Source organism: Stegostoma tigrinum, chromosome 12 (genome assembly GCF_030684315.1).
Source record: "Stegostoma tigrinum isolate sSteTig4 chromosome 12, sSteTig4.hap1, whole genome shotgun sequence".
NCBI classification, from domain to species: Eukaryota; Metazoa; Chordata; class Chondrichthyes; order Orectolobiformes; family Stegostomatidae; genus Stegostoma; species Stegostoma tigrinum.
In genome coordinates, this window is record NC_081365.1 from 67234890 (window position 1) to 67259105 (window position 24216).

General features: G+C 40.9%; 1 protein-coding gene across 4 annotated transcripts in view; it reads left to right on the forward strand.

Annotated features, from left to right (window-relative positions):
* reps2 (RALBP1 associated Eps domain containing 2) overlaps positions 1 to 24216 on the forward strand; it is a 182717-nt gene that overhangs the window by 79496 nt on the left and 79005 nt on the right. For 3 of the 4 annotated variants that reach the window (XM_059650393.1, XM_048540758.2, XM_048540760.2), the window contains exons 4-8: positions 2686 to 2809; positions 6403 to 6509; positions 11860 to 12010; positions 16412 to 16475; positions 21045 to 21193. In XM_059650393.1, coding sequence (XP_059506376.1) covers positions 2686 to 2809; positions 6403 to 6509; positions 11860 to 12010; positions 16412 to 16475; positions 21045 to 21193 — 595 coding nt within the window. The remainder of the gene's footprint in view (positions 1 to 2685; positions 2810 to 6402; positions 6510 to 11859; positions 12011 to 16411; positions 16476 to 21044; positions 21194 to 24216) is intronic. The other variant, XM_059650394.1, reaches the window with a different exon arrangement.

Below are 24216 nucleotides of genomic sequence, written 5' to 3' on the forward strand. Positions count from 1 at the left end.
GTCACTGGACGCGAAACGTTAACTCTGTTTTCTACTTCACAGACGCTGCCAGAGCTCCTGAGCTTTTCCAGCAACTTTATTTTTGTTCCTGATTTACAGCATCCACAGTTCTTTTGGTTTTTATTTAATATATCTGCCATCCTTACCTGGTTTGGCACCAGATCCACAGCAATGTGTTTGACTCTGTTACCTGGGCAACTGAGGACAGGCAATAAATATTGACCAGGCCAGAGATAGCCACATCGCACGAACAAATTTTTTTTTAAGAATGTTGCATTGTTTATATCCGAACTGCATGTTACTATTAAGTATGGATCTCCGAGATGCTTGGCCATTGTAGCACATAAATAATCTGGTAATATGCTTCAATGTCAGGCTTGGAAAGATAAGGGAAAAGATGATAAAGGGAATAAAAATCAGAGAGGTTGTTGCTATTTTACCCTGAAGTACTAGCTTCACCATTATTTTAGCGCACCATCTAGTTTGAGCAATTCTTGCTGCCGATCTTGTCAAGATAGTGTCCATCAATGTGGTTTGCTTAATAATGAAGGCTGTGCATCAGAATAAGTCCAAGAGATATTTTTGAAAATGGGACAGCAGAAAATTACTGTCCCGCTGACCATCCCAAGGTTAAGTGACTGTCTAACATTAAAATAGTAACTTCAGCTGTTCACTGTTGAGCTACTTAGCAATGTATGGGGATGCTTTTGTCAGTGGTGCTTTGACATTAAGGGAGATCTAACGTGTTGCATTCAAACAATAAAACTGGCCTCTCTGAAGAATATCATATTAAAATAATGGTAGTTTTTGTTTTGAAAAAAGAACAAGTAATGAGTAATCCCCCCCCCCGCCCCGTATCTGGCATGCAAGGGAAATTGAGGGGGCACCTCTTTCCCTCAATCTGCTGGTTTCATAAGAAATTCTAGTGGCAGTTTGGAGAATTCGACTTGTCATTGTCAGGAGGTGAATTTTAAAAACATGGGGCCAGGGTCATTTGTTGTTACTGCCAGTGTGGCTTTGATCACTAAAGACGGGCGAGAGAGAGAGATGCAGCCAAATAATCAGTTCCCAGAGCAAGGAAACTCCTGTACTGATGAGTCAGTCCTTCCACCTAGGTAGGTCTTCAGGGGATAACAATTCTCATTTTTGCCCTTTTTGAATTGTTGGAGAACTCCCACGTGCTGATAGCAGATGCCTTTCTGATTGCCGCTTCAATGAGAATTCCGGATACTTGGGTACCGGATAGCAGGGACTTCCCTTTGAACTAAGGGAATGGTTTCTCTCAGCTGGGAAGTGCTTGGCTAATACAGGCCAGAACAAGCTCTCTGTCAGGTTGGTTGAAGGAAGTTCATTATTCTGGATCCACATGTGAATGCCACTGGCCCCCTGACCAGAGGGTGGCCTGCATTCTTGAGCTCTGCTCAACCAACTCTCACCGAGCTGAAAACTCTGATGGAGCATTGACATCAAGTGCAATAACATGGCCATAGGCAGATTCAATCTCCCACATTAAATTGGAACTCACAAAGAGCATGTCAGGCAGTTGAGGGGTGGATCAAGGGGTGAAATTTGATGTCTAAGTTGAATGATAATAGTTTTTTTAAAAAAAACATGAAATCACTATCATTCCTGTGTAAGACTCACCTTCAAACCCTCTTTTCACAAGGCAATTATTCCTTCTTGGAACCAAAAGAACTGTGGATGCTGTAAATCAGGAACAAAAACAAAGTTGCTGGAAAAGCTCAGCAGGTCCAGCAGCATCTGTGGAGGAGAAAACAGAGTTAACATTTTGGGTCCTGTGACCCTGAGAAACTTTGTTTTTATTCCTTCTTGGAATCTAGCTCTTCAGTACCATGCACGTGTTACCACTGATCATTAGTGAGCTTGACCACAAGTATTGATATCTCCATTGCACTTCGGAGTTGACTTGAACCTTGTCCATCCTTAACATTGTATATAAATGTGCCCACTTTCCGAGAGAGGCCATTGGATGGTGAGGAAGACGGTAACTGTGAAATTTGCCTAACCCTTGAGATATGATGACGGTTGCAATGCCCTGGCTCAGATCTTGCGAAGGCAGCACAAATCACGAAATACGCGTTTTGATCTGAAAAGCAAACCACTGCATCCAGGGGATGCATTGGCCTAATGGTATTATGGCTGGACTGTTCATCTAGAGACCCAGATAATGTTCTGGGGACCTGGGTTCAAATCCCCCCATGGCAGATGGTGTCAATTGATTGATTGAATTCAAATTCCAATCTAATGATAACTGTGAATTCATTGTCAATTGTTGGGGAAAACCCATCTGGTTTGCTAATGTCCCTTTTAGGGAAGGAAACTGCCTTCCTTATCTGGTCTGGCCTACATGTGACTCCAGACCCACAGCAATGTGGTTAACTCTGAATTGTCCACTGAGCAATTAAGGATGGGCAATAAATGCTGCCTAGCTAGCAATGCCCTCATCCCATGAATGAATAAAGAAACAAAAGTACCCATTTCCCATATTCTATCAAGAAGGCAATTTATCCTTTTGTGCAGCGTCTTGGGAAGTATAGCTTTAATTGAATAAAGAACACAAAAACTCATGAATGTGTATATTTTGTTATATTATCAGTGATGCCATTTGACAGAGTAATGCAGTGCACTGCCCCGTACTGAAATGCTACTTTGTTTTATTTGAAGCAGGAGCCTGTGTCTGCAGTTACGTTGCCCATCGACTCTCCTCCTTCTTCACCCCGCTACCAAAAGAGTCAAGCAGTAAGTGGAGATGGGAGACCAAGATTTGGTTTTGATCAAAATCAAACAGGTAGGTTAAAGCTCAGTGTGTTTTTTGTGTCTGAAGTGGGAAGGTCTTCCACAGTGATTGAATGACGCTGTTTTATTTTCATATTTAGACTTTAGTCAGAGAAAAAAAATCGTCAGAAAAAGAATCCTTGAGGAAAACTGCATTTATCTCTTACTTTGTTTTGATTTGTTATAGTTGGTAGCACCATCGTTGGTGGCCATGTCTTTATCCTCATCTCTATGCCAGTAGTTTGCCAACTTTGAAGGAAGATTGAGAAGAAAACTCAAACCTAACGTGGTTGACTTCAGCTTTTCACTGAAACTCTCTCTCTGAATGTTCTGAGACTAAAATTCAGTACAGGGCAATTGAGGGGAATTGAGTTTATACAAGTGGTGGGTCACAGTTGAGGAATTCAGTAGATGATGTTTGGGAAACTTCCTCCAACTGAACCTTGACACCCTAATGAGCCAAGAGTTCCTGACATGTTAGCTGTTTCTCAGCAGTAGTTATGCGAAGAGGAGAACCTGTAAAAGATATGTAAGACTATAAGATGTAGGAACAGAAGCAGGCTATTCAGCCCATCTAGCCTGCTCCTCCATTCAATGAGATAGCAGCTGATCTGATAATCCTCAATTCAACTTTACTGCCTTTTCCCCATAACTCTCAATTTTTTATAAGTCTGTCTGAATATCTCAGCCTTAAATATATTTAATGATGCAGTCTCTCTTTTGTGATTTAAGAATTCCCTAGATTTACTACCCTCTGAGGGAATTCTCCCTCCTCTCGCCCTTAAATGGGCAACACCTTACTCTGAGACTATACTGTCTGCTCATGGACTCTCTGACAGCAGAAATGTTCTCTCAACAGTTACCTTGCCAAGTCCTGTAAATGCTATATGTTAGTTACGCAGTGATACATTTTAACCATAATGAAAGCATTTTAAAACCCAAATTTACAGGCTTCAGCATCCAAGAAGAAAAAGTTAATCACATTCAGTCTAAGGTTCAGCTCCATTCAGTTTGTCTACAACATTATCATCAGGATCTCACTCTGGATCGGAGATTTCAGAATCATCTCTGCACAACAACGCTTCTTCCCCTCCATTTGCTGAATTGGATAGTCTACATTTTATTAACGACTTGATGGCTTGTGTACTACTTGTAAGTACACTTGACAGCCAAATCTCGACAGCCATTGCAGTTAAGAATTCCACAGAATCACTACCGCTGACAGAAGAAATTCCTCCTCATCTCTATTAAATGAGTGACCCCCTTATATTGAGATTATGTCCTCCGGTTCTGCCCTGTCCAACAAGGGACAAATGATCCTTTTGCTTCGACCCTGTCAAGCCCCAAAGAACCTTTTATGCTTTAACAGTCACCTGTCATTCTACTAAATTCCAAACAGCACAGAGTTAACCTGCTCTGCTTTTCATCATCAGAAAGCCCCTCCATGTTCTGGATCAGCCTAGTGACCCTTTTCTGGATTGCCTCCTATGCCAGCGTATTCCCCTTTAGATAATGGGCCTAAAACTGTTCACAGAATTCCAGCAGTCCTCCGACTAATCCCTTGTATAGTTTTAACAAGACATTGCTATATTTGCATTCCACTCCCTTTGAAACAAAAGCCAACATTCCAATTACCGACCTTATTACCCACTGAACTTGCATGGTAGCTTTTCCTAAATAATGCTTGAGGACTTCCAAATTCACCTTTACTGTAGTTTTCTGTAGTCTTTCTTCATTTAAAACGATATTCAAATCCTCTATTCTTCCTGCCAAGTGCACACCCTCACATTTTCCCACCCTCTATTCCATCTGCCAACTTTTTCCCACCTGCTTTAACCTGTCTGTGTCTCCCTTTGCAGACTGTGTCATCCTGTCCACTTGCTTTCCCACCATTTTTGGGTCATCCGCAAACCTGCCAACGACGCATGCACTTTCCTCAAAGTTGTTCATGTATATTGCGAATAATTATTGCTCCAATGCTGATCCCACAAAGTTGCAGGTTGACATCCTGAAATGCCCCCACTTATCCTAACTGTCCTCTGTTGGTTAGCCAGTTCTCGTTCAAGTTCATGTACTGCTTCCAATGTTGTTGCTTGCTTAATAAGATAAGACCCCAACGTGAGGTACCTTTTTTTTAATAAATACTTTCCTAAAATCTAAATGCCTTACATCCACTGCTTCCCCTTTTTCCTGTCCTGCTTGTTACCTCCTCAAAGAATTCTAATAAATGTGTTAGGCATGATTTTCCACTCTAAAGTCATGCTGACTCAGTTTGATCCTATTATGTATTTCTAAATGGCCTGCTATTACATTCTTGATTATAGAGTGTAATGTTTTCCCAATAACCCACATTAAGCTCTCAGTTATCTGTTACCTGTCTCCCTTAAGCAAAAGTGTTATTTCACATTTACAAACCTTTTGGACTTCTCTGAAGCCTAAAGATTCTTGGAAGATGACAACAGTGCACTGACTATCTCCGTGGCTCCTTCTTTTAAGTTGCATCTGATCAGGTCCAGAGGACACTTTGGTCTTTAGTTCTAATAATTTCCTCAAGAATCCATCTCTAATGATAGTCATTGTATTTATTTCCACTCTTCCTTTTGCCCCTTGATTATTTGGTAAATTTGGAATGCTATTAGTGTCTTCCTCTGTGAAGACTGATGCAAAGTATTTGTTCACCTTCCCACATTATTTCTACAGAAGAAATTAAAGCGCAGTCGGATGTAGTTTAATTGAAAGAATCTTATAAAGGAATTGTCAAGCGCTCAATAATGGTTGCTGTTTTTTTAAAAAAGGGCTTCCATCTATCTATTGTATCACAGAACATATGCATCACTGGCGAGGTTAGCATTTGTTGCCTATCTCTAATTGCCATTGAGGAGGTGATGGTGAACTGTTGCCTTAAAGGGCTGCAGACAATCAGGTGCAGGTCTTCCTGCAGGAAGACAGTTCCAGGATTTTGATCCTGAGCCCATAATGATACCATGATATGGTTCCAAGTCACCGTAGTGTGAAACTCCGAGGGGAAATCATCAGTGGTGGTGTTCTATAATGTCTACTGCACTTTGTGCTTCTGGACCCGTGCGAGGTTACGAGGTGCTGTTGAAGGAGCCTTGGTGAACTACTGGACTGCGTCTTGTGGATGGTACACGCTGTTGCTATTGTGTATTGGCGGTGAAGGGCATAATGTTTTATGATGATCAATGGGCTGCCGATTAAACAGGCCATTTATTTGCTCTGGATATTATTGGGCTTCTTGAGAGCTGTGGGGGCTGCATTTGTTCGAGCTATGGGTGCATTGGTGAGGTAATCACCACAACATTCCCAGCTGCTGACCTGCATGTGTCCACTTGAGTGTAATATGAACAGGTTCAAGAGCTTGTCTTTTCTCTTTCTGGAATATCCAAAACTTAATTATCTTTTGCTGAATGTTCATCCACCCACGCAATGATTCACATTAATTCACGGGTATAAAATCAAATAGTAGAAAAAAACTAAGCATGAGGCACAGTACCTGTATGATAACTTGTAGCATATTGGTATGATGCAACTTTATACCTCAATTGGAATAGTGCCTCACTTTTTTTATTCGTTGGTGTGTTGCAGTCACTCACGAAGGAAGCCCAACAGCAGGCTCTGTTGTACATCCAACTGGACAAACGCATGGGAGCTATATGTCCAAGCCTTCACTTCCTCACTCACTTTATAATCGGGTAAGAATAAATTAGACCAAAAAACTTTCTCGTTTTTCTTGTGAATTTTTCAAGCATAATTCACTGAAACACAGCTAAATCTAAGTGTTTACCAAACAAAGTTCAGAAGTAAATTTGCATCAAGATTTCAATAAAATACAAAGACTTCATCTTATAAGTATTCATTGATGGGATGAAATTAACATTTTAAAGGTGAGGAAATGGAGAGATTTGTCTTCCAAAAGGAATCTCAACCATTAAGTTATTTATTGAGCTATGTGTTTTGATTGTGTTCAGTCAGTGTTGTATTCTGGTTGTGGCACTGAGATGTATGGGAGGTTGGGAGTTGATGGGGGAGTGGGAGTGGGAAAGCGAGAGCACTTTTTAATTTAAAATAAACATTTATGAAGTCTGTGCAGTTTTACATAATCTGTTTTGTTCACACTGAATGAGCTTGACTACCTTTTTAATAAACCTGCATGATCAATGTTTATTATCATTCCTTCTCTATTTTCCTTTATGTTGTGAAGCCACGTTTAACTCTGTGATTCTGCTTTTGATTTTTGAGAGCAGTAGAGTTATAGTTGGGGCTGGTGTACATCGGCACACCATTTGACCCTTCTGATATGGCTTGCTTGACCAGCTCCCAGGGCTTTTGCAAATGTACAACAGTCTGGGAATCCCATGGATTGAAGGTTAAGGCCTTGTAATGGGTCAGGCAGGAAGCCTCACCCATGATATGCTTGATAGTTCTCCTAAGGAGTTCGTGATGCCCAAAGCCTTTGAAGAGGAGCCAGTGCCAGGCTGTAGACTAAATATTTTGCTTTGCTCCACATCACTTCTGATTTAGCAAAATTTATTTATAATGGAATGCTTTAAACTTGCATATAACGTGTAAATTATACATAGAATTAAATTGAAGTAAATTTTGATTTTTGTTTACTCATTTACACAGCATCCTAGTTTTTCATTAGCTTCATTATGTTGCCACTTTAGGACGCTAAATGATCTGAATTGTCTGTTCCGCTCGCAATCATGTTTGTGTGATACTAGCTATAATGTTTTGGAACTGCTGACTGTTCTCCAAATAGCTTCACATTCAGAATTAATGGGCTTGTGGGGGGATGTGTGTTATGCAAAACACAAGGTTGTAAAATATAATCATGCCGAAAATAACTGAAGATGCTGAGCCTATTTTTACCGTTGCAATTAAACAACGTTGAAAGCAGAAACCAAGAAACCTGACACTATCCATTGGGTCGGGGGTGGTGGGGAAGAAAGAAAGAAAGCGAGAGAGAGTAGTCTGCTGCAATTTAGTTTGTTCTTCTTTCCTTCCCATTAACCTATTACACAGAATTGGAATCATCCACCTAAATTGGGGTTGAACGGGTGAGGCAGCATAAGCCACCAGCTAACCTCACTGGGTTCTTGGTAAGATGCTTTCAGCTATGTAGAAGAGAATATATTTGAAGTAATCCTGTATCATAGGGGATGGAGATGTTTAAGCCTATTTAAACAACAACAGTAAGAAGTAGGGAGATACCTTGCTCATTTTAAAAAGCAGCACCTGGAGGGTAATAAAAACAAAGATGCTGGAAAAGCTCAGCAGGTCTGGCAGCGTCTGTGAAGGAAAAAACAGTTAGCATTTCGGGTCTGGTGACCCTTCCTCGGAAATGTTCTGAGGAGAAGTCACCAGATCCGAAACGGTAACTCTTTTTTTTCCCTTCACAGATGCTGCCAGACCTGCTGAGCTTTCCCAGCATCTTTGTTTTTGTTCTTGATTTACAGCATCCGCAGTTCTTTTGGTTTTTACCTGGGGGGTGGTAATTTGCCTGTGTTGCAAGAGGCCTGCTATAGACAGTGTCAGAACTGTTTAAAAATTTGATCATATGCCTTGGCCTTCATTGCCTGGGCCAGCATTCATTGCCTGTCCCTAGTTGCCCTTGAGAAGATGGCAGTAAACAAATGCACTCCACTTGGTACAGCTAGACCCACAATGCTGTTCAGGAGGGAGTTTCAGGATTTTGACTCCACTTCAAAGAAGGAACAGCAATATATTTCCAAGTCAGGATGGTGAGTGGCTTGGAGGGGAACTCTGCAGGTAGTGGTATTTCTGATATATGTGCTGCCTTTGTCCTTCCAGGCACTAACGGTTGTGAGGTTGGAAAGTGCTTGATAAGGATCCGTGGTGAGATGGTGTGATAGTTATTCTTTTATTAGCAAAAGTTGCTGAGATGTCTGATCAGCAACTAGAGCAGTCAGTTTGTGAGACCTTAGGGTTTTATTTAAGTTGGGAAAATAGAAGGTCCCACAGAACCAGGATTTTTAACTTTAGCTTTCAGAAGTTGCTGGGATTTTGAAGCTGGACGTGGAAGCTCTTATTTCTCTCTCTGTCATAGCTAAAAGCTGACGGTTCTCTTCCTGCTGCTAGAATTGTCTCTCGGGCAGTCTATTTTACTGCATTTGCCTTTGCAAAGGGTGTGTTTATAGAATGTTACTATATTGGAACAGTTGCTGTTTAGTAGTTAAATAATCTATTATTCTGTAAAGTTTTCCAACAAAGTTATTTGAGTTTATTTTTTTTGTTGTATTTTATCTATAGTGCATGAATAAAGTGTGTTTTGCTTCCAATTTCATAGTTTGACCAATTGAATTGCATCCAGAATGCAACTTCTGGCATTTGCCTTTTACAGTGAGTAGTAGTTAGGGTCTAGGCTATCCTCATAATATATTTTGAGGAGTTTTGGTCTGGTCCATAGCAGTACACGCTGCCACTAGTGAGTGTCAGTGGTGGAGGGAATGAATGTTTGTGGGTGTGGTAACACTCGGGTGGGCTGCCTTTATCCTGGTAACACAAAGCTTCTTGAATGTTGTTGCTGTTGCACTCAACCAGACAGTATTCTGTCATACCCTTGACTTGTGCCGTGTAGTTCAACAGGTTTTGAGGAGTCAGGAGGTCAGTTCTTTGCTGCGAGATTCTGAGCATCTGACCTGCTGTTGTAGCCGTGGCATGTATATGACTGATCCATTTCAAGGGCAACCACCAAGATGCTAATGGGAGATTCAGCGGCCATTGAATGTCATTGAGTTAACACGTGGGTAAGCAGCATGAATGGAAAGAAGGGGGTCCGTTTCTTTGCACTCGGGCATCAGTACTGATGATCAAGGCAAGCTTCATCTGAACCAGGCTTCATCAGAGACCAGTGCCCTGAAGGAAGGGGCACGCCGTAAAATGGCAGAGGGATTGGACTAATAGAGCGGGGGGGGCAAGGTGGCGATCCGAAATGAATGAAAAATCTTTAAATATAAATGGAACAAAGAGCATTGGACACAGTAAACAAAAGGAGTACAATAATCACCAAGGATTAATTATTTATAGGCCAGAAGTATAAAACAAGATTTAAAAATCCATTGCAAGCAACAGCTATTAAAAAAATTGAAATTATTAAGCAATAAGTTAATCCATTCGAACATCAATGCACACAATGTCTGTAATAAAACAGTGAATTGATTCAAAATAAAAAAAGCAGAGGCACCAAGTAGAGGTAGAAGTGTAGAGGTGTAGATGTGTAAAACAAAAATCAAGACTTCAAAGCTGCAGGATGTAACACCTTTTTAGAAAAGAGCATTAGTAAAAGGGTATGTGTGTGGTGTTTGTTTTAGAGATAACATGATAGCAACAGGAAAAAAAATCATGCTACCATGAGTAATGCAGAAATAGAATTTATGTCAACAGAAATAAGAGATGGGCAAGGGTCAGTTATGAAAATGAGGGCAGTTTCCAGGCCACTTAATGGAAGCCATGAAGTGGAAGTGCCGGGGTTGGACTGGGGTGGGCAAATTCAGAAATCATTCAACCCCAGGTTATAGTCCAACAGGTTTATTTGAAATCACAAGCTTTCAGAGTGCTGCTCCTTCGTCAAGTGAAGTGCATTCCAAAAGTTTTCAATCTCAATAAACCTGTTGGACTATAACCTGGTGCCCTGTGACTTCTGACTTAATGGATGAGAGGTGTAGGGAATAATTGCAAACAAAATAGGAAAATGTGTAACACAGACGCGGAATTTCAACAACCCCAAATGTAATTGACCAGAACAGGCAAGTAAAGGAGATAAGGGAATGGATTTCCTACACTATACTTTTTCCTATACAGGTGTAGGGCTCATTTATAATCCCAGTGCATAAATCCTACAAGGCTGATTTTGTTCTTGGCTTTGGTACTAGCAAATGATGCAGAGAAGATGAGAGGGGTAAAAATAGAATACCATCTAGGCAAAAGTGATCATTGAAAAATAACTAATAACAATAAATAAGAACAATAATAACAATAATTGAGAAGGGCGAGAGCTTGACAAAAGCAGGATAATATTTTGGAGGAAAGCCCATTTTAGTGGGACTGAGATAAGCTGAAACTTAAACAAAATTGCTAACCAATGTTGGTAAACAACAAAACATTGTAGCAATGGAGAACATTTAAAGGGTTATGGAGGGCATGCAGGAAAGCAGGGCTCAGGCTCAGATGAGATCAGCTGTGATCGCACAAAATGGTAGAGCAGGTTCCAGGGGCTTAAATGCATATTCCTGCTCCTAGTTTTTGTTCTTATGTAAAACCGTACAAATAAACCTGAGGAAAAATATATTCCTCCTAAATAACAAGGAATATGGTGAGCGGCAGTAAGACTCCTTGGATGAATAATGACCTTAAAGAAATTTGAGTGCATGGATAGCAGGAAAGAGCATGGAGGATATGAAGAGCCAAGTACAGAAGCCAATTAAAACAGCAGTGGAGCAAAGAAGGACTTTAAAAATATGGAGGAGCACAAGATAAAATATTCTTCAGTCTCTCCCATTTACAAAATCATGCTGGATTGCTAATTGGACCACTAAAGTCAGGATAAAATTACAACCAGTGATGTTGAAATGGCAGAAATATTTTCATTATTTTTATCACGTTTTTGCCAGGGAGTTGGACTGTTTGGACATGACATTAGAAATGGTATGCCTGAATTTAGTGAAAAGAGAAATATCTGAACTAATCAAGCTCTGAGAACTAAATATTTTCTCATCAACCTGTTCAGATATGTTGTTACACGCTTTTGGAGCAGGTGAGATTTGAACCAAGGCCTACCGCCTCACAGGCAGGGACATCACTGTACCATAAGAGTCCCCCCAGAAAATCTAAGAACAACGATCTCAGTCCAGGTGGTTTGCACCTGGCAAAGATATTTTCGGGTTTGAAAGAATTTCTGCATGCCAGCCATTGTAGCAACTTTGTCACCTCAAAACTAAAACTGCAAGAGCAAGTGTCCCCAGTGTTAGACTAATTCTTTTGGCAAATAATGGGCTAATTTTGTCTTTCTGCTCTGTGCAGAAGCAACCAACTGTACAGCCAGCAGATCCAGAAACGCAGGAGAACCCTTCAGATGACACTGATGACCCCTGGAGGATAACAGAGGAACAGCGAGAGTACTACTATAATCAGTTTAAAACACTGCAGCCTGACATGAAATCTCTCATTTCTGGTACAGTACTTTATTCAAAGCATAACTATCACACTGTGAATGAAATAGCTGCTCTGTCACAATATGGATATCATCTCTCTGAATTTAAATACTCTCTAAATCCAGTGAAAAGTAAAAAAGAATTGAACTGGTCACCTAACAGGTACTTTTTGTGTGGAGCTGGAGGAACGCAGCAGGCCAGGCAACATCAGAGGAGCAGGAAGGCTGACGTTTTGGGTCTGGACCCTTTGTCAGACCTGAAACATCAGCTTTCCTATTCCTCTGATGCTGCCTGGTTTGCTGTGTTCCTGCAGCTCCACACTGCGTTATCTCAGACTCCAGCATCAGCAGGTCTTACTATCTCTGAGGTACTTCTTGTGTCCTTGCCAAAGTCTAACTTGACTGCGCCCACTCCCACCTGAGTCTGATGAGCCATTGTAAAGTTTGCTATCCTTGATAACAGCCGTCCTCATAGAATGAAGATTTCATTCATTGCCATTTTCAAGACAGGTTTCTATCCTAACTCCAGTTCCCATGGCAACCGAATAAAGATTTCTCAATTACATTACACTGAGACTTGTAGCTGGCAGAAAGGCAGGACTGGAACCTCATCACTTCCACATGAGCAGAAACAAGAGACCCAGACTCCAGTCTCTGTAACAGTTTTGGCCTTTTCTTGTTGCAACTTGAAGAATGTGATGTTACTACTTATTGGTAAACTCTTCTGTCTGCTGTCTATTTAACTAATGAACAGTGTGATGTGTATCCTTGGAGTAAGGAGAAATGTTCACTGAGTACAAAAGCTGTCATTGATCTCATTACTTTGTCCATTTGCCATCAAAAACTAACTCCTCTAAAGTCAACAATATTGTTACAACAATCGCCAATAACTGCAAACAACCATCGGACACTTGGAGAGAAGAGGTTATAACTTTTCTGTGTAGCCAGATTGACTTCTGGTCACCTCAGTGTATACCTTAAAAAACAGGATTTACAGGTGTGTAAGAAGCAATGGGGTGGGGGAGGGGGGGGGAGTGGTGTGTGCTGGTTGGGCAAAAATGAGACTTCACCATCATCCTTACACCATCCCACCTGACAACTTTCTCTGGGGCAGTTCTCCCCTCTCTCTTGTGCCTGCATATTACTTCATTCCTGCATTTGTTTGCAAACCAGGACCTTCCTTGTTGGCTTCAGTACTTCAGCAGTTGGAGTACATGGAATAGTGCACATGGTTTGTCGATTTGCACATTCAGCAAAATGTTCCCAGCAGCTAGTTTTTGGCAGTCACAAACCACCTTCCTGCTGATGACTGGACTGTATGCTTGCTGTCCTCCTGTTTCCATCTGTCCTGAGTGCTTTCAGGCAACGGTTGTACTCGTGATGTTGTAAAATTTCCCAATGTAATTAACCATTCCTCTAACAGTTGCCGATCTCATTCCTTTCCAATTGGCTGCAAAAACAACACACCCAAACTTCTGGTACCCCTGGATATAGGATTTCAGACCCCAGTTGACATCTCTGGCCATATCTAAATCTAGCAGCCCTCTCAAGCCCTTTCCTGAATTCACTCAGCACCCATTATCTTTCTTGCCCATACGTCTTCCAGCTTTTACCTTCTGGTGGTACATGCTGGTTTTCAAAGTAGACTTTAAAATGATCGATTACTGGCATGACAGGTTTATCTTACGACAAATTGTTTGGTATTTGGACCTCTGGTGATTTGCTTTTTGGAAGAAAAAGAGATGATCCTGCTGAATAGCAGATCCTGAGGGGAGTAGGCAAATTAGATCCAGAAATGATGTTTCCCTTTGTGGGACATACTGGGACTAGGGGCAAAACGTTTTTTTAAATAAAAGGGTTGCCAATCAAGATTTTTTTTATTCTCGGGGGAATAAGTCTGTGGACCTCTTTTGTTTTCTACAGTGAGTGATGGAGGCAGGGTGATGGAATATCTTCAAGAGGTAGATGTATCTGTAACTGACGAGAGTTCGAGGGGTAGAGAGTGGGCAAAGAAATTGAATTGAGGCAAAGTTAGATCAGCCGTGATCCAATTGAATGGTGGAAAAGGACTGCAATGTTGAATGGCTTACTATTGCTTCTGGTCCTTATGCAATGATGAGAGGTAGTAATTATGGAGTCCTTTGTGCGCATGCATGAATGCTTGATAAAGAGTTACTAACATGGAAGTCTGACATAAAAATTGCAGTGATGAAATGGAAGAGTTCAAGTCTGCACTAAAAATTATTTTGTACTTTTCCACTCAAACACACTCTCCAATCCAATAAGTATTCAGACTGCTGTTCCCTGCCTGATGCCCTTGAGGATAAGGGCCTTTTTATTGTGTCCTAGAGCCTTCGGAGTGAGGGGAATGGAGGAAAGCGTACCTTTTGCAAAGTTTAAATCACACCAGACCTTAGAATCAGGGCACTTGACCACCTTGGTTCTGTGCTAACTCTAGCGCCTATGTTAAAACAAAATTCATGTGATAATTTATTTTCCCATATAAACTGGTTTATTACATTTGAATCTCTAAATTGTTCTGATAATGACAAAAGTAAATGGGATCAACGTTTTCATGGTTTGTAAATACAGCCTCACTGTCCACAAACCAGGCGAAAAAACCTGGATTGAGAGAGCAGACTGGAAAACAGACTTCCTTGCACACAAGCCTGAGTGGAAAGCACTAATTGCCCTTTTCAACAATATTTGCATGGCCTTAGGCACAGCTGCCTTTCCCTTGTACCAGAGCATGAAGAGTTTTCAGGAGCTTCAATGTGACCAATTTTTAACAAATTCCCAACGGCCAAGTGCTTGTTTGCTCCAAGTGTCATGTCACTGTTTGATGTGCTCCGATTGGGCAGAGTAACTGCCCATAATAGGGAAGGTCAGCCCCACTTGTTTTTCTCTTTCTATTTATTCTTCCCACCAGGTTTGTTTTCTGCTTAAGCACTTCAGTATCACTTCAATTTCAAGGCTTGTTTAATATCTCTGGAGGTAATTTGTTGGTGTTATTTTTAGTCCTACTTTCTGGGCGCCACAACAGGAGGGATGCTGTCCTGAGTGCAGTTACTCCTTCCAGTACCTGGCACAGTGGTCAGGAGGAGTGTGAATGAAGGAAAAAGGCAGAGTCTTTACTGCAGGGCTCTGCTCCAGGAGGCTTTCTTTTTGTGGATAAAAACTGAAGCTACACTGGCATCACTGTTGGGGGTGAGGTGATGGCTTGGATCTCCCTAACTGCCCAGAAGGCTGTTAACAGTCAATGGTCTCAAGAGGGGGTCTGGAGTCACATGTAGCCCAGACCAGGTAAGGATGGCAGTTTCCTTCCCTAAAGGACATTGCTGAACCAGGTAGGTTTTCGCAACATTTGACAGTGGCTTCGAGTGTCATGGTGGGATTTGAACCCAAGTCCCCAAAACATTACCTAGGTCTATGGATTAGCAGTCCAGTAATAATACCACGTGGCCATCACCTTCCTTTACCTGCTGTCTTTGGGTTCTTGGCTACCCCAACCTTGTACCTTGGTGATGGAGGTATCTGGTGTTGCAGGTCCTTTGGAGATGGTCCTGAAGCTGAAAGAAGGAAAACTGTTCTGGAGCAACTAACTTGCATAATTAGATGTTTAATTAAGCAACTAACTTGCATAATTAGGTAAGATCTTTCCCGTGGGTGGGGAGACTATAGCTGGGGAACACAATTTTAAAAATAAGACACATACCATTTAAGTTATAATTGAGGAGAATTATTTTTTATTCAAAGTTATGAATCTTTGGAATTCTGTCCCAGATGTACCTGTGGAATCTGAGTTTTTGAGTACATTTACAATAGAGATTGGAGAGATTTCTGGTTATCAGTGACACACAAAGTAATGGAGATGAGTTGGATAAAAGGCATTAAAGTCTTTGATCAGCCATGGTCATTATCGAATGATCATAAGAATTCCTACAGTGTGGAAGCAGACCATTCGGCCATCAAGTCCAAACTGACCCTCCGAAGAGTATCCCACCCAGACTAACCCCCCACCCCCACCCCGCCCCATCCTATCTCTGTAACCCTGCATTTCCCATGGCTAATCAACCCAGTCAATGCATCTCTGAACACTATGGGGAATTTAGGATGGCCCATCCACCTAACATGCACATCTTTGGACTGTGGAAGGAAACCAGAGCACCTGGAGGATACTCACACAAACGCAGGGAGAATTTGTAAACTCCACACGGTCGGTTGAGGCTGGAATTGAACCTGGGTCCCAGGCACTGTGAGGCAGCAGTTCTGACCAATGAAATACCATACTGCCTCATGATGTAGGCTCAATGGCTTATCCCTGTTTCTATATTCCTATGTTAATGGATTGACAAAATATTTGCCACACTTTTTTCAAATTCTCATAATTATAATCACAATCTAATCCAAATCTTGTTATAGGTGCTGTTGCTAAGGAGCTCTTTACAAAATCTAAGCTTCCTATCCGAGAGCTGTCTCATATATGGTAAGTTTGATGTTGTTTTGTTCTTTTTTATGCCTGACACATTGATAAAGATTACAGCAAAATGTCACAGTGCAAAGGTTCCCAAATTAGTGCTTTTTGTTATAGTGGGCTGAATCTGACAATTATTATTCTGAGGATCAGCATGATCCAAGTTCCACATTGTGCCAATCTACCTGTGAACCCAGCTTTGTTTCAGGCTGATGTTGCATTTGGGCACCGAGATTGCCTTCTAAGCAATCTGTGTAAACACAGAGTAACTTAAGTAGTAGCAAATTTATTGAGTAGTAATTTTCTGTCTAGAAGCTGCAGGCATGCTGGCCTTTCTACAGTCAGGAAAATACGCATCACACTTAGCCTGAGCTCTGCTAGTGAATTGACATTGCGTATTATTTTGGAAAACTGATTCTGATTCTGCCCAGTTTCACTCTGATTCCAGCAATGTTATTGGTGTGAGCCAAGCCGTGTTGATTTCTGTATCCAAAGCCTTGTATTAGTTTTTAAATGTTGTATCCGAGAGTCTTGGATGAAATTTTTCCACATGCCATTTCTCTAACTGTATGTTTTATAGTTGCCAACTCTCCTTCCCTCACAGAAATTGAACAGTACCCTTTTTAGTTTTGTTTATAATGGTGCTAGAGTTTGCCCAAGTCTATTTGCATTCATCTTCCCTATCAGCTGTCATTGTGTCACCCATTTGATTGAATACTTCAATCTGTTGTTCATCAATCTTAATGCAGAGATGAAGCAACAGTGCCAATTATATTTTATCTGTCATTGCTCTGTCTAAAGGTTTTATGGATGATGGTGGCATCTTTAATTTTTTGATTTCCTTGATGACTGATACAATGCCCAGAAGTGGCAAATAGGCATCTATTTCCACCTATTATTCTTCCAATGATCTATGCTATCTCTAATCCATCACAACACAAACCGTCTTCCTGAAAAGCACAATGACCCTGATTCATGTTAAACTAAAGTCACCATTGTCCTAGCAGCGTGTGGTCTGGTATGGCATTACAGAGAGTGTGTGATGACTGCTGTTGGTGTTTTTAAACCAGGTCATAATGCCTCGGCAAGGGGAGAGGTTGAGAAGCAGAGTCATTCATAGTAAGCTCAGCTGGTGCGGGAATTAGAGCAACACTAATGGCATCACAGACCAGCCATTCAGCTAACTGAGCCAACTGTCTCCCTCAAGTAATTAGTTTGAGTTAGCTTCAGGAATATGCTTGTCTGCTACTGAAGAGCAGTATAGTCCACAATATAAAATCAGTAATGTCCCAAAGCTAACGAATCCTACTAGTTTTAAAATAAATGATGCCTGTTATGATGGTATCGATGACCAAGCAATGAGCTGTTTGATAAATGAAGAATTTTGTTACCATCTGTTCTGTGCCCAAGATTTCCTCCAGTCATAAAAGCAAATCCTATGGATGAATAGGTGTGTCAAGTTGGTGTGTAACGAAAGAAATAACTGGCATTTCTATAGAAATTTCTTTGCAGTCTCAAAAAGCCTCAAAGATCTTTACTAATGGTATTTTTAAAGACTGAGCAATGTTATAATATAAAAATGTATTTATCAATTTGCACCAAACAATGGTGATAATAGCCAGATAATCTACAGCAGTGTTGGTTCAACGTTGGCTGGGAAACTATGGAGCGCACCATTGATATGTTTAATTAATGCTGTGGAAATTTTTTACATTGAATAAGACGGACAGGATGTCTACTTCACATTCCACACAAAAGACATCTCATTTGACAGTGCAGCACTCCATCATTACTGCACTGTGATTCTTAGCCCAGATATTCTGCTTATGCAGCTGGACTGGGACTCAGACACACAATTGCCTGACTGTGTGGTGACACTGTTACCAATGAAGTCAGACACAACACATTTTTATGGCTGGTTGCACTTTGAGAAGAAAGTACTTTTATCACTAATGGATTGCAACAGTTGATGTTGATATCTAGGAGGGCAAGGTGTGCTTGGTTGATGCTATTGCCATCGGAATCATTCCCAATCCATTCCACCTTCTCACCACCACATACAGTCACCTCAATATCCACTGTTCCACATTCATGACTTGTATCCACCCCATGATCCGACATACTCTTCATCCCAAACCATGCCACCACCGAGCACCCTCCCATTACCTATCACCCTTCCATTCTCTTGCACTTACCATGACAACTCAGCTAATATCTACCACAGGCAGAATTTTAGACCCACACAGAGAGGAAATAAACCTAGAACTTCATTTAATAGAAATTTAATTTACGTTACAAACTCCACTTTATCTAAATTAAATTCCATGTGCCATTCCTCGGCCTGTTGCCCCATCTGATCAAGGGCCCCTTATACTCTGAGGTAACCTTTTTTGCTGTCCACTACACCTCCAAATTTGGTGTCATCTGCAAACTTACTATAACCATACCTCCTATAGTCACATCCAAATCATTTATACAAATGACAAAATGCAGTGAATCCAGCACCGAGCTTTGTGGCACACCACTGGTCACAGGCCTGCAGTCTAAAAAGCAACTCTCCACCACCACCGTCTGTCTTCTACCTTTTGAGCCAGTTCTGTATCCAAATGGCTGGTTCTCCCTGTATTCCATGTGAACTGAACTTGCTAGCCAGTCTACCGTGAGGAACTTTATCAAATGTTACAGAAGTCCAGATAGATCACATCCTCCACTCTGCCTTCATCAATCCTCTTCATTACTTCTTCAGTTCAAGAGACACGATTTCCTACATACAAAGCTAAATCAACTATCCCGAATTGGTCCTTGCCCTTCCAAATACACACACATCCTGTCCCTCAGGATTCCCTTCAACAAGTTGCCCACTACCAATGCCAGGCTCACCGATCTAAAGTTAACTGGCTTTTCCATACCACCTTTCATAAGTTGTGGCACCATGTTAAAAAATCTCCAGCCATCTCGCACCTTGCCTCTGGTTATCGATGATATGAATATCTTAGCAAGGGGCCCAGCAATCACTTCCCTAACTTCTCTCAGTGTTTTAGGGTACACCTGGTCAGGTCCCAGGGATTTATCCACTATTATAGGACATCCAACACCTCTTCCTCTGTAACATGGACATTATTCAAGATGTTGCTATTTATTTGCCCATATTCTGTATCTTACGTATCCTCTCCATAGTAAACATTGATGCAAAATGCTCGCTTATTATTTTCCCCATCTCCTGTGGCTCCACACATAGATGGCCTTGCTGATCATTAAGGGGCCCTACTCTCTCTCTAGTTACCCTTTTGTCCCTAATGTATTTATAAAATCCCTTTGGATTCTTCTTAACCCTATTTGCCAACACTATCTCATGTCCCCTTTTTGCCCTCCTAATATCACTCTTATTTAATTCTGTAGGAGTGCACTTATGAAACAATATGCGTTCTTTATTCATTTTTACAGCTTCTACAAGTTTTGTTACATTTGAGTTAAATTTACCCTTTCTAATAGTGCATGATTTTGAAAATTGAGATTATCTTGAATGTTTTTGAATATAAATTACAATTATCAAGAAGGTCTATGAGGCTTGGCAGCAAATTTGAAGCTGATTCGGACGAAAAATGCAGAAGCAGCATAGCTGCAAAATTGACCAAGAGATAGAAAACTGAGTTTTTTTAAATTCTTGTTTACCCGACGAGAAACTGCTATAGAAATAGCAAACCCCAACCGTCAGTTATAGCAGTTTCAATGTAAGGAATGGCTAAATTTGAAGTGCATTGCCGGCGATGTATGTAGATCAACTAGTAGCCTTTAAAAGGAAATCGTATAAATACTAGCAGAAGATTTTTAAAAAGCAGAGATTTCCAGAAAAAGGGAGTGGGATGGGACAAACCTGAATGCACAGATTTGTGTGAATGGCCTTCTCAACCAGCCTATGGTACTGTGACAAATATATTGCGTCACAGTGGAACTGAAATAAAAGAACATTGTTTGTTGCTCAATGAGGGAACATTTTATTTTGTCTTTCTTTGTTTACAAAGATTTATTTTAGTTTCTTGTTTTAATGTACTAAAATCTGGAACAGTTTTTCTTCAATGATAGTACACAGAAACAGTTGCTGTGGTTCTGCAGTGGCCGTTTCAGGATTGAAAATTGCCTTGCCTTTGCAATAGGAATAAAGGTTTCCTTGGTTACCTTTTTCTTCTAGATACCATACATTTTTTCTGTTGGAGATTAGCCCATACCCACTGTATTTCAGTTTAATCTGTGAGACCATCCTTCTTGGCCAACTCTAAATCTTTATTCATATGTATTCTTGCCCCATGTCTCCCCATAATGTCTGGCTATGACTGAACTACAGTTTCTGGGGAGGAATGTTTCCGATTTCCTTTTTTTCTGTAACGGGTCGTGTAAAATCATTGTACTACACATTATATTCCATAAAGACAGAATTGAATTTTAAGAACCATGGTGCTGTTTGGAATAGTTGAGAAGAAAATAACTTTCTGGTCGAGTTTAACATTGAAATCCTACTTGTGTCCTGGCGGGATTGCTGATACAAGTTGCGGCTTTAGATGCTAACTCCCCTTATGCCTGTAGGGAACTCTCTGATGTGGATTGTGATGGAGCTTTGACACTGTTCGAATTCTGTGCCGCCTTTCATCTTGTCGTAGCTAGGAAGAATGGTTATTCATTGCCAGCCACACTTCCAGAAACTCTGATGCCTGAATATCTACAAAGGAGTGAAGGTAAGCAGAATGTAAAGAATGATCTCGTGCTCACAGAAGGATTTACACTTGAAGGGGATACATGGCAGATTTCTAGGAGTCTAACACTGCAGTCCTGATGTTTCAATCAACTTGTGTCAAATAGGGTCCTCATTAGGGAATGGAATCAATTAAATTTTAACAATAGTGCAAAGTTAAATACATGTGCCTAGCATTATAATAGGATTAACTTTAATAAAGTATCCGCAGGCTGTCTGAATAACTCTAAGCAATAAAAACATGGAGTGTTTTTATTTTGAAAAAAAGGCATGGCGTGGCGGTTATTTCAAGTGAAATAGCTTCTGTTTTCCACATTTATAATACTGTGGGAAGGCAAAAATATTTCATAGGTAACACAGTGTGGAGCTGGAGGAGCAAAGCAGGCCAGACAGGATCAGAGGAGCAGGAAAGTTGACATTTCTGGTCGGATCCTTTTTTTTCAGAAATGTAGTTATCCAAGAAAATCCATTGAAACCATTTGCTGGTACCTTCTTGTCAGTGTAAAGTTAGTAGCTGAAACACTGAACATCAAATAGCGACAGCAGGGAGGGGTGTGTGCAATTATCATTTATTCCCATTAAAATTCCCAGAGCTGTGGAGCAGTGGGGGAGGAACAGTTAGCCTTAGTGCTTCCGGGCTTGTGGTGGGGAAGAAAGCCAGGATTCGCACTGTTGATTTCCAGCAACTGATCTTCGCCGAGGACAGTGTGCATTTAGTTTGGCTGGGATGTTAAAGCCATACCAATGAACACTAGAAATATTGTCACTCTACTGAGTTTCATTACAGCTATTGAGCAAATGCACAACTTTGTGCCCTCAAGAAATGTGAGGGAAGTGAAGCAATTGCTTCCACATTCCCCTAATTTAACAATCCCACAGCCCCATCCAACCTTCCCTCCTGACACACAAACTCACACTTATGCACATTCACATGCTCTTTACCTCACAGATGGTAAACTCGCTGCCTGAACTGCCTGCACAAGTATTTTCTTTAAAAGAGCATGTTAAACTTCAATTATGATTTCTTTTTCTCGCTATCATTTTTTCTGTCCTTCCTCCTTTTTGCATCTCTGTTTTATTTTCACTTGACTCCTCACAATGCCCATTTCTGTTTTTTTAATTCTCTGTCTCCATCCCTCTTTTATATTTCATTCACAATCTGTCGCCCACCAGTTCCTACTCAAGTCTCACAAATTAAACTCCATTGCAAAAATGAGCAAGACCGACTGTATCAACTTATTTGTACACATGCAACAGGTCAATTCCTTCAAGGAAGGAGCAAAATGGATGCACACAGCCCAATGCATATAGCAGCACAGTCTAAAAATCCCATTTGTTTCTCATTCACTGATTTTTGTTAGTAGTAGTATTCTGGATCTATCCTAAAGCGGTTGTACGTAAAGAAAAATCTTGTTTAAGTGTGAGCTCACAATTACACTCTGACTCTTAGAGAAAGTGAACTGGAAATATAAAGAAAGTAAGAGTCCCTATTTAACATTGAAATGTAGGAATTGGAAGCAGGAGTAGGCCACTAGCCCTTTTGAGCCTGCTTCATCATACAATACAATCTTGACTGATCATCCAACTCTGTTCCTGCTTTCACCCCATTCCCTTTGAGCCCCTTTAGATGTAAGAACTATATCTAACTCCTTCTTGAAAATATTTGTGTTGGCCTCTTTTACATTCTGTCCCATTGAACCTCACGAGCTCAATACTCTCTGGGTGAAGAAATTTCTCCTCGCCTGTGTCCTAGGTGGACTATCTGGTATCTTTACCCCTGGTGACCCCTAGTTCTGGAGATCCCTGGTGATCAGGAACATACTTTGTGTTTACCTTGACCAGCCATGTTACAATTTTATTTGATGTGGAGGTACCCGTGTTGGACTACCAGTGTAACCCCTCCACCTGATGATGTCAAATAAACCTGTTGGACTATAACATAGTGTCATGTGACTTCTGAGAATTTTATGTTGCTATGACAACCTCCCCCAACCCTCCCCATTCTTCTGAGCTCCTGTGAATGTAGTCCTAACTGATACAGGCTTTCTTCAGATGTCAGACCTAGCGTCCCTGCAATGTCTGGTAAATCTTTGTTCCATAGCCAGAACATCTTTCCACAGGTAATGAGAATAAAACTGGACACATTACTCCAGGTGTGGTCTCACTAAGGCCCTGCCCAATTGCAGCGAGACACTCCCATTCTGGTACTCAAATCCACTTGCTACGAAGGCCAGCATACCATTGCTTACATCACCACCTGCTAGAGTTGCATGCTTTCAGAACTGGTGTCCGACAACACCCAGCTCTCATTGCACCTTCTCTTTTTCCAATCCACCACCATGCAATTAATTCAAAAGGAAAAGTGTAACCGGAGTGAGTGTTGTCCTCCATGATGCTCCCTCTTGTGAGGAAGACTACAACTAGCAGCTGCAGCTTAAAAATCCCTTTTCAAGGTTGTGATGAATTTTGTTTCTTGTCAGAGGGTCACTAGTATGTGGAATTCTTTCTCCAGAAAGCAGTGGAGACGAGATCATTGAATTTACTCAAGGTAGAGTTTGATTTTCTTTTTATTGAGGGTGTCAAGAAATACAGGAAGGTGGAATTGAGACCACATCATGTATGCTTTTCTGTAATCTCATTATCAGGATTGGATAATGATATCCCAGACCTAAACAGGCTTTCCTCCCTGTAGAATTACTGGTGTTAGAGAATGGCTCAAAATCTTTGAGGTACAAATACCAGATCTCTGTCTCCTTTTAATACTAAAGTTCCTCATAGGCAAGGTTTGTTGGAATGTTTTCCTTCTTTTGTTCTGTATTGTAGAATAGGTGTATGACATTCATGACAGTTTGTAACTTCTGTGTTTAATTTCTCCCACACTTCTACCCAGTTTCTTCATTAGTTCAGTAGCAATATGTCAGAGACTCATTTTTGCCACACTGGAGTTAGTTCTTTTTTTAATCGTCAGAATAAGTTGGTCTGTTCAAGGGTCATGTAGTGCATAGT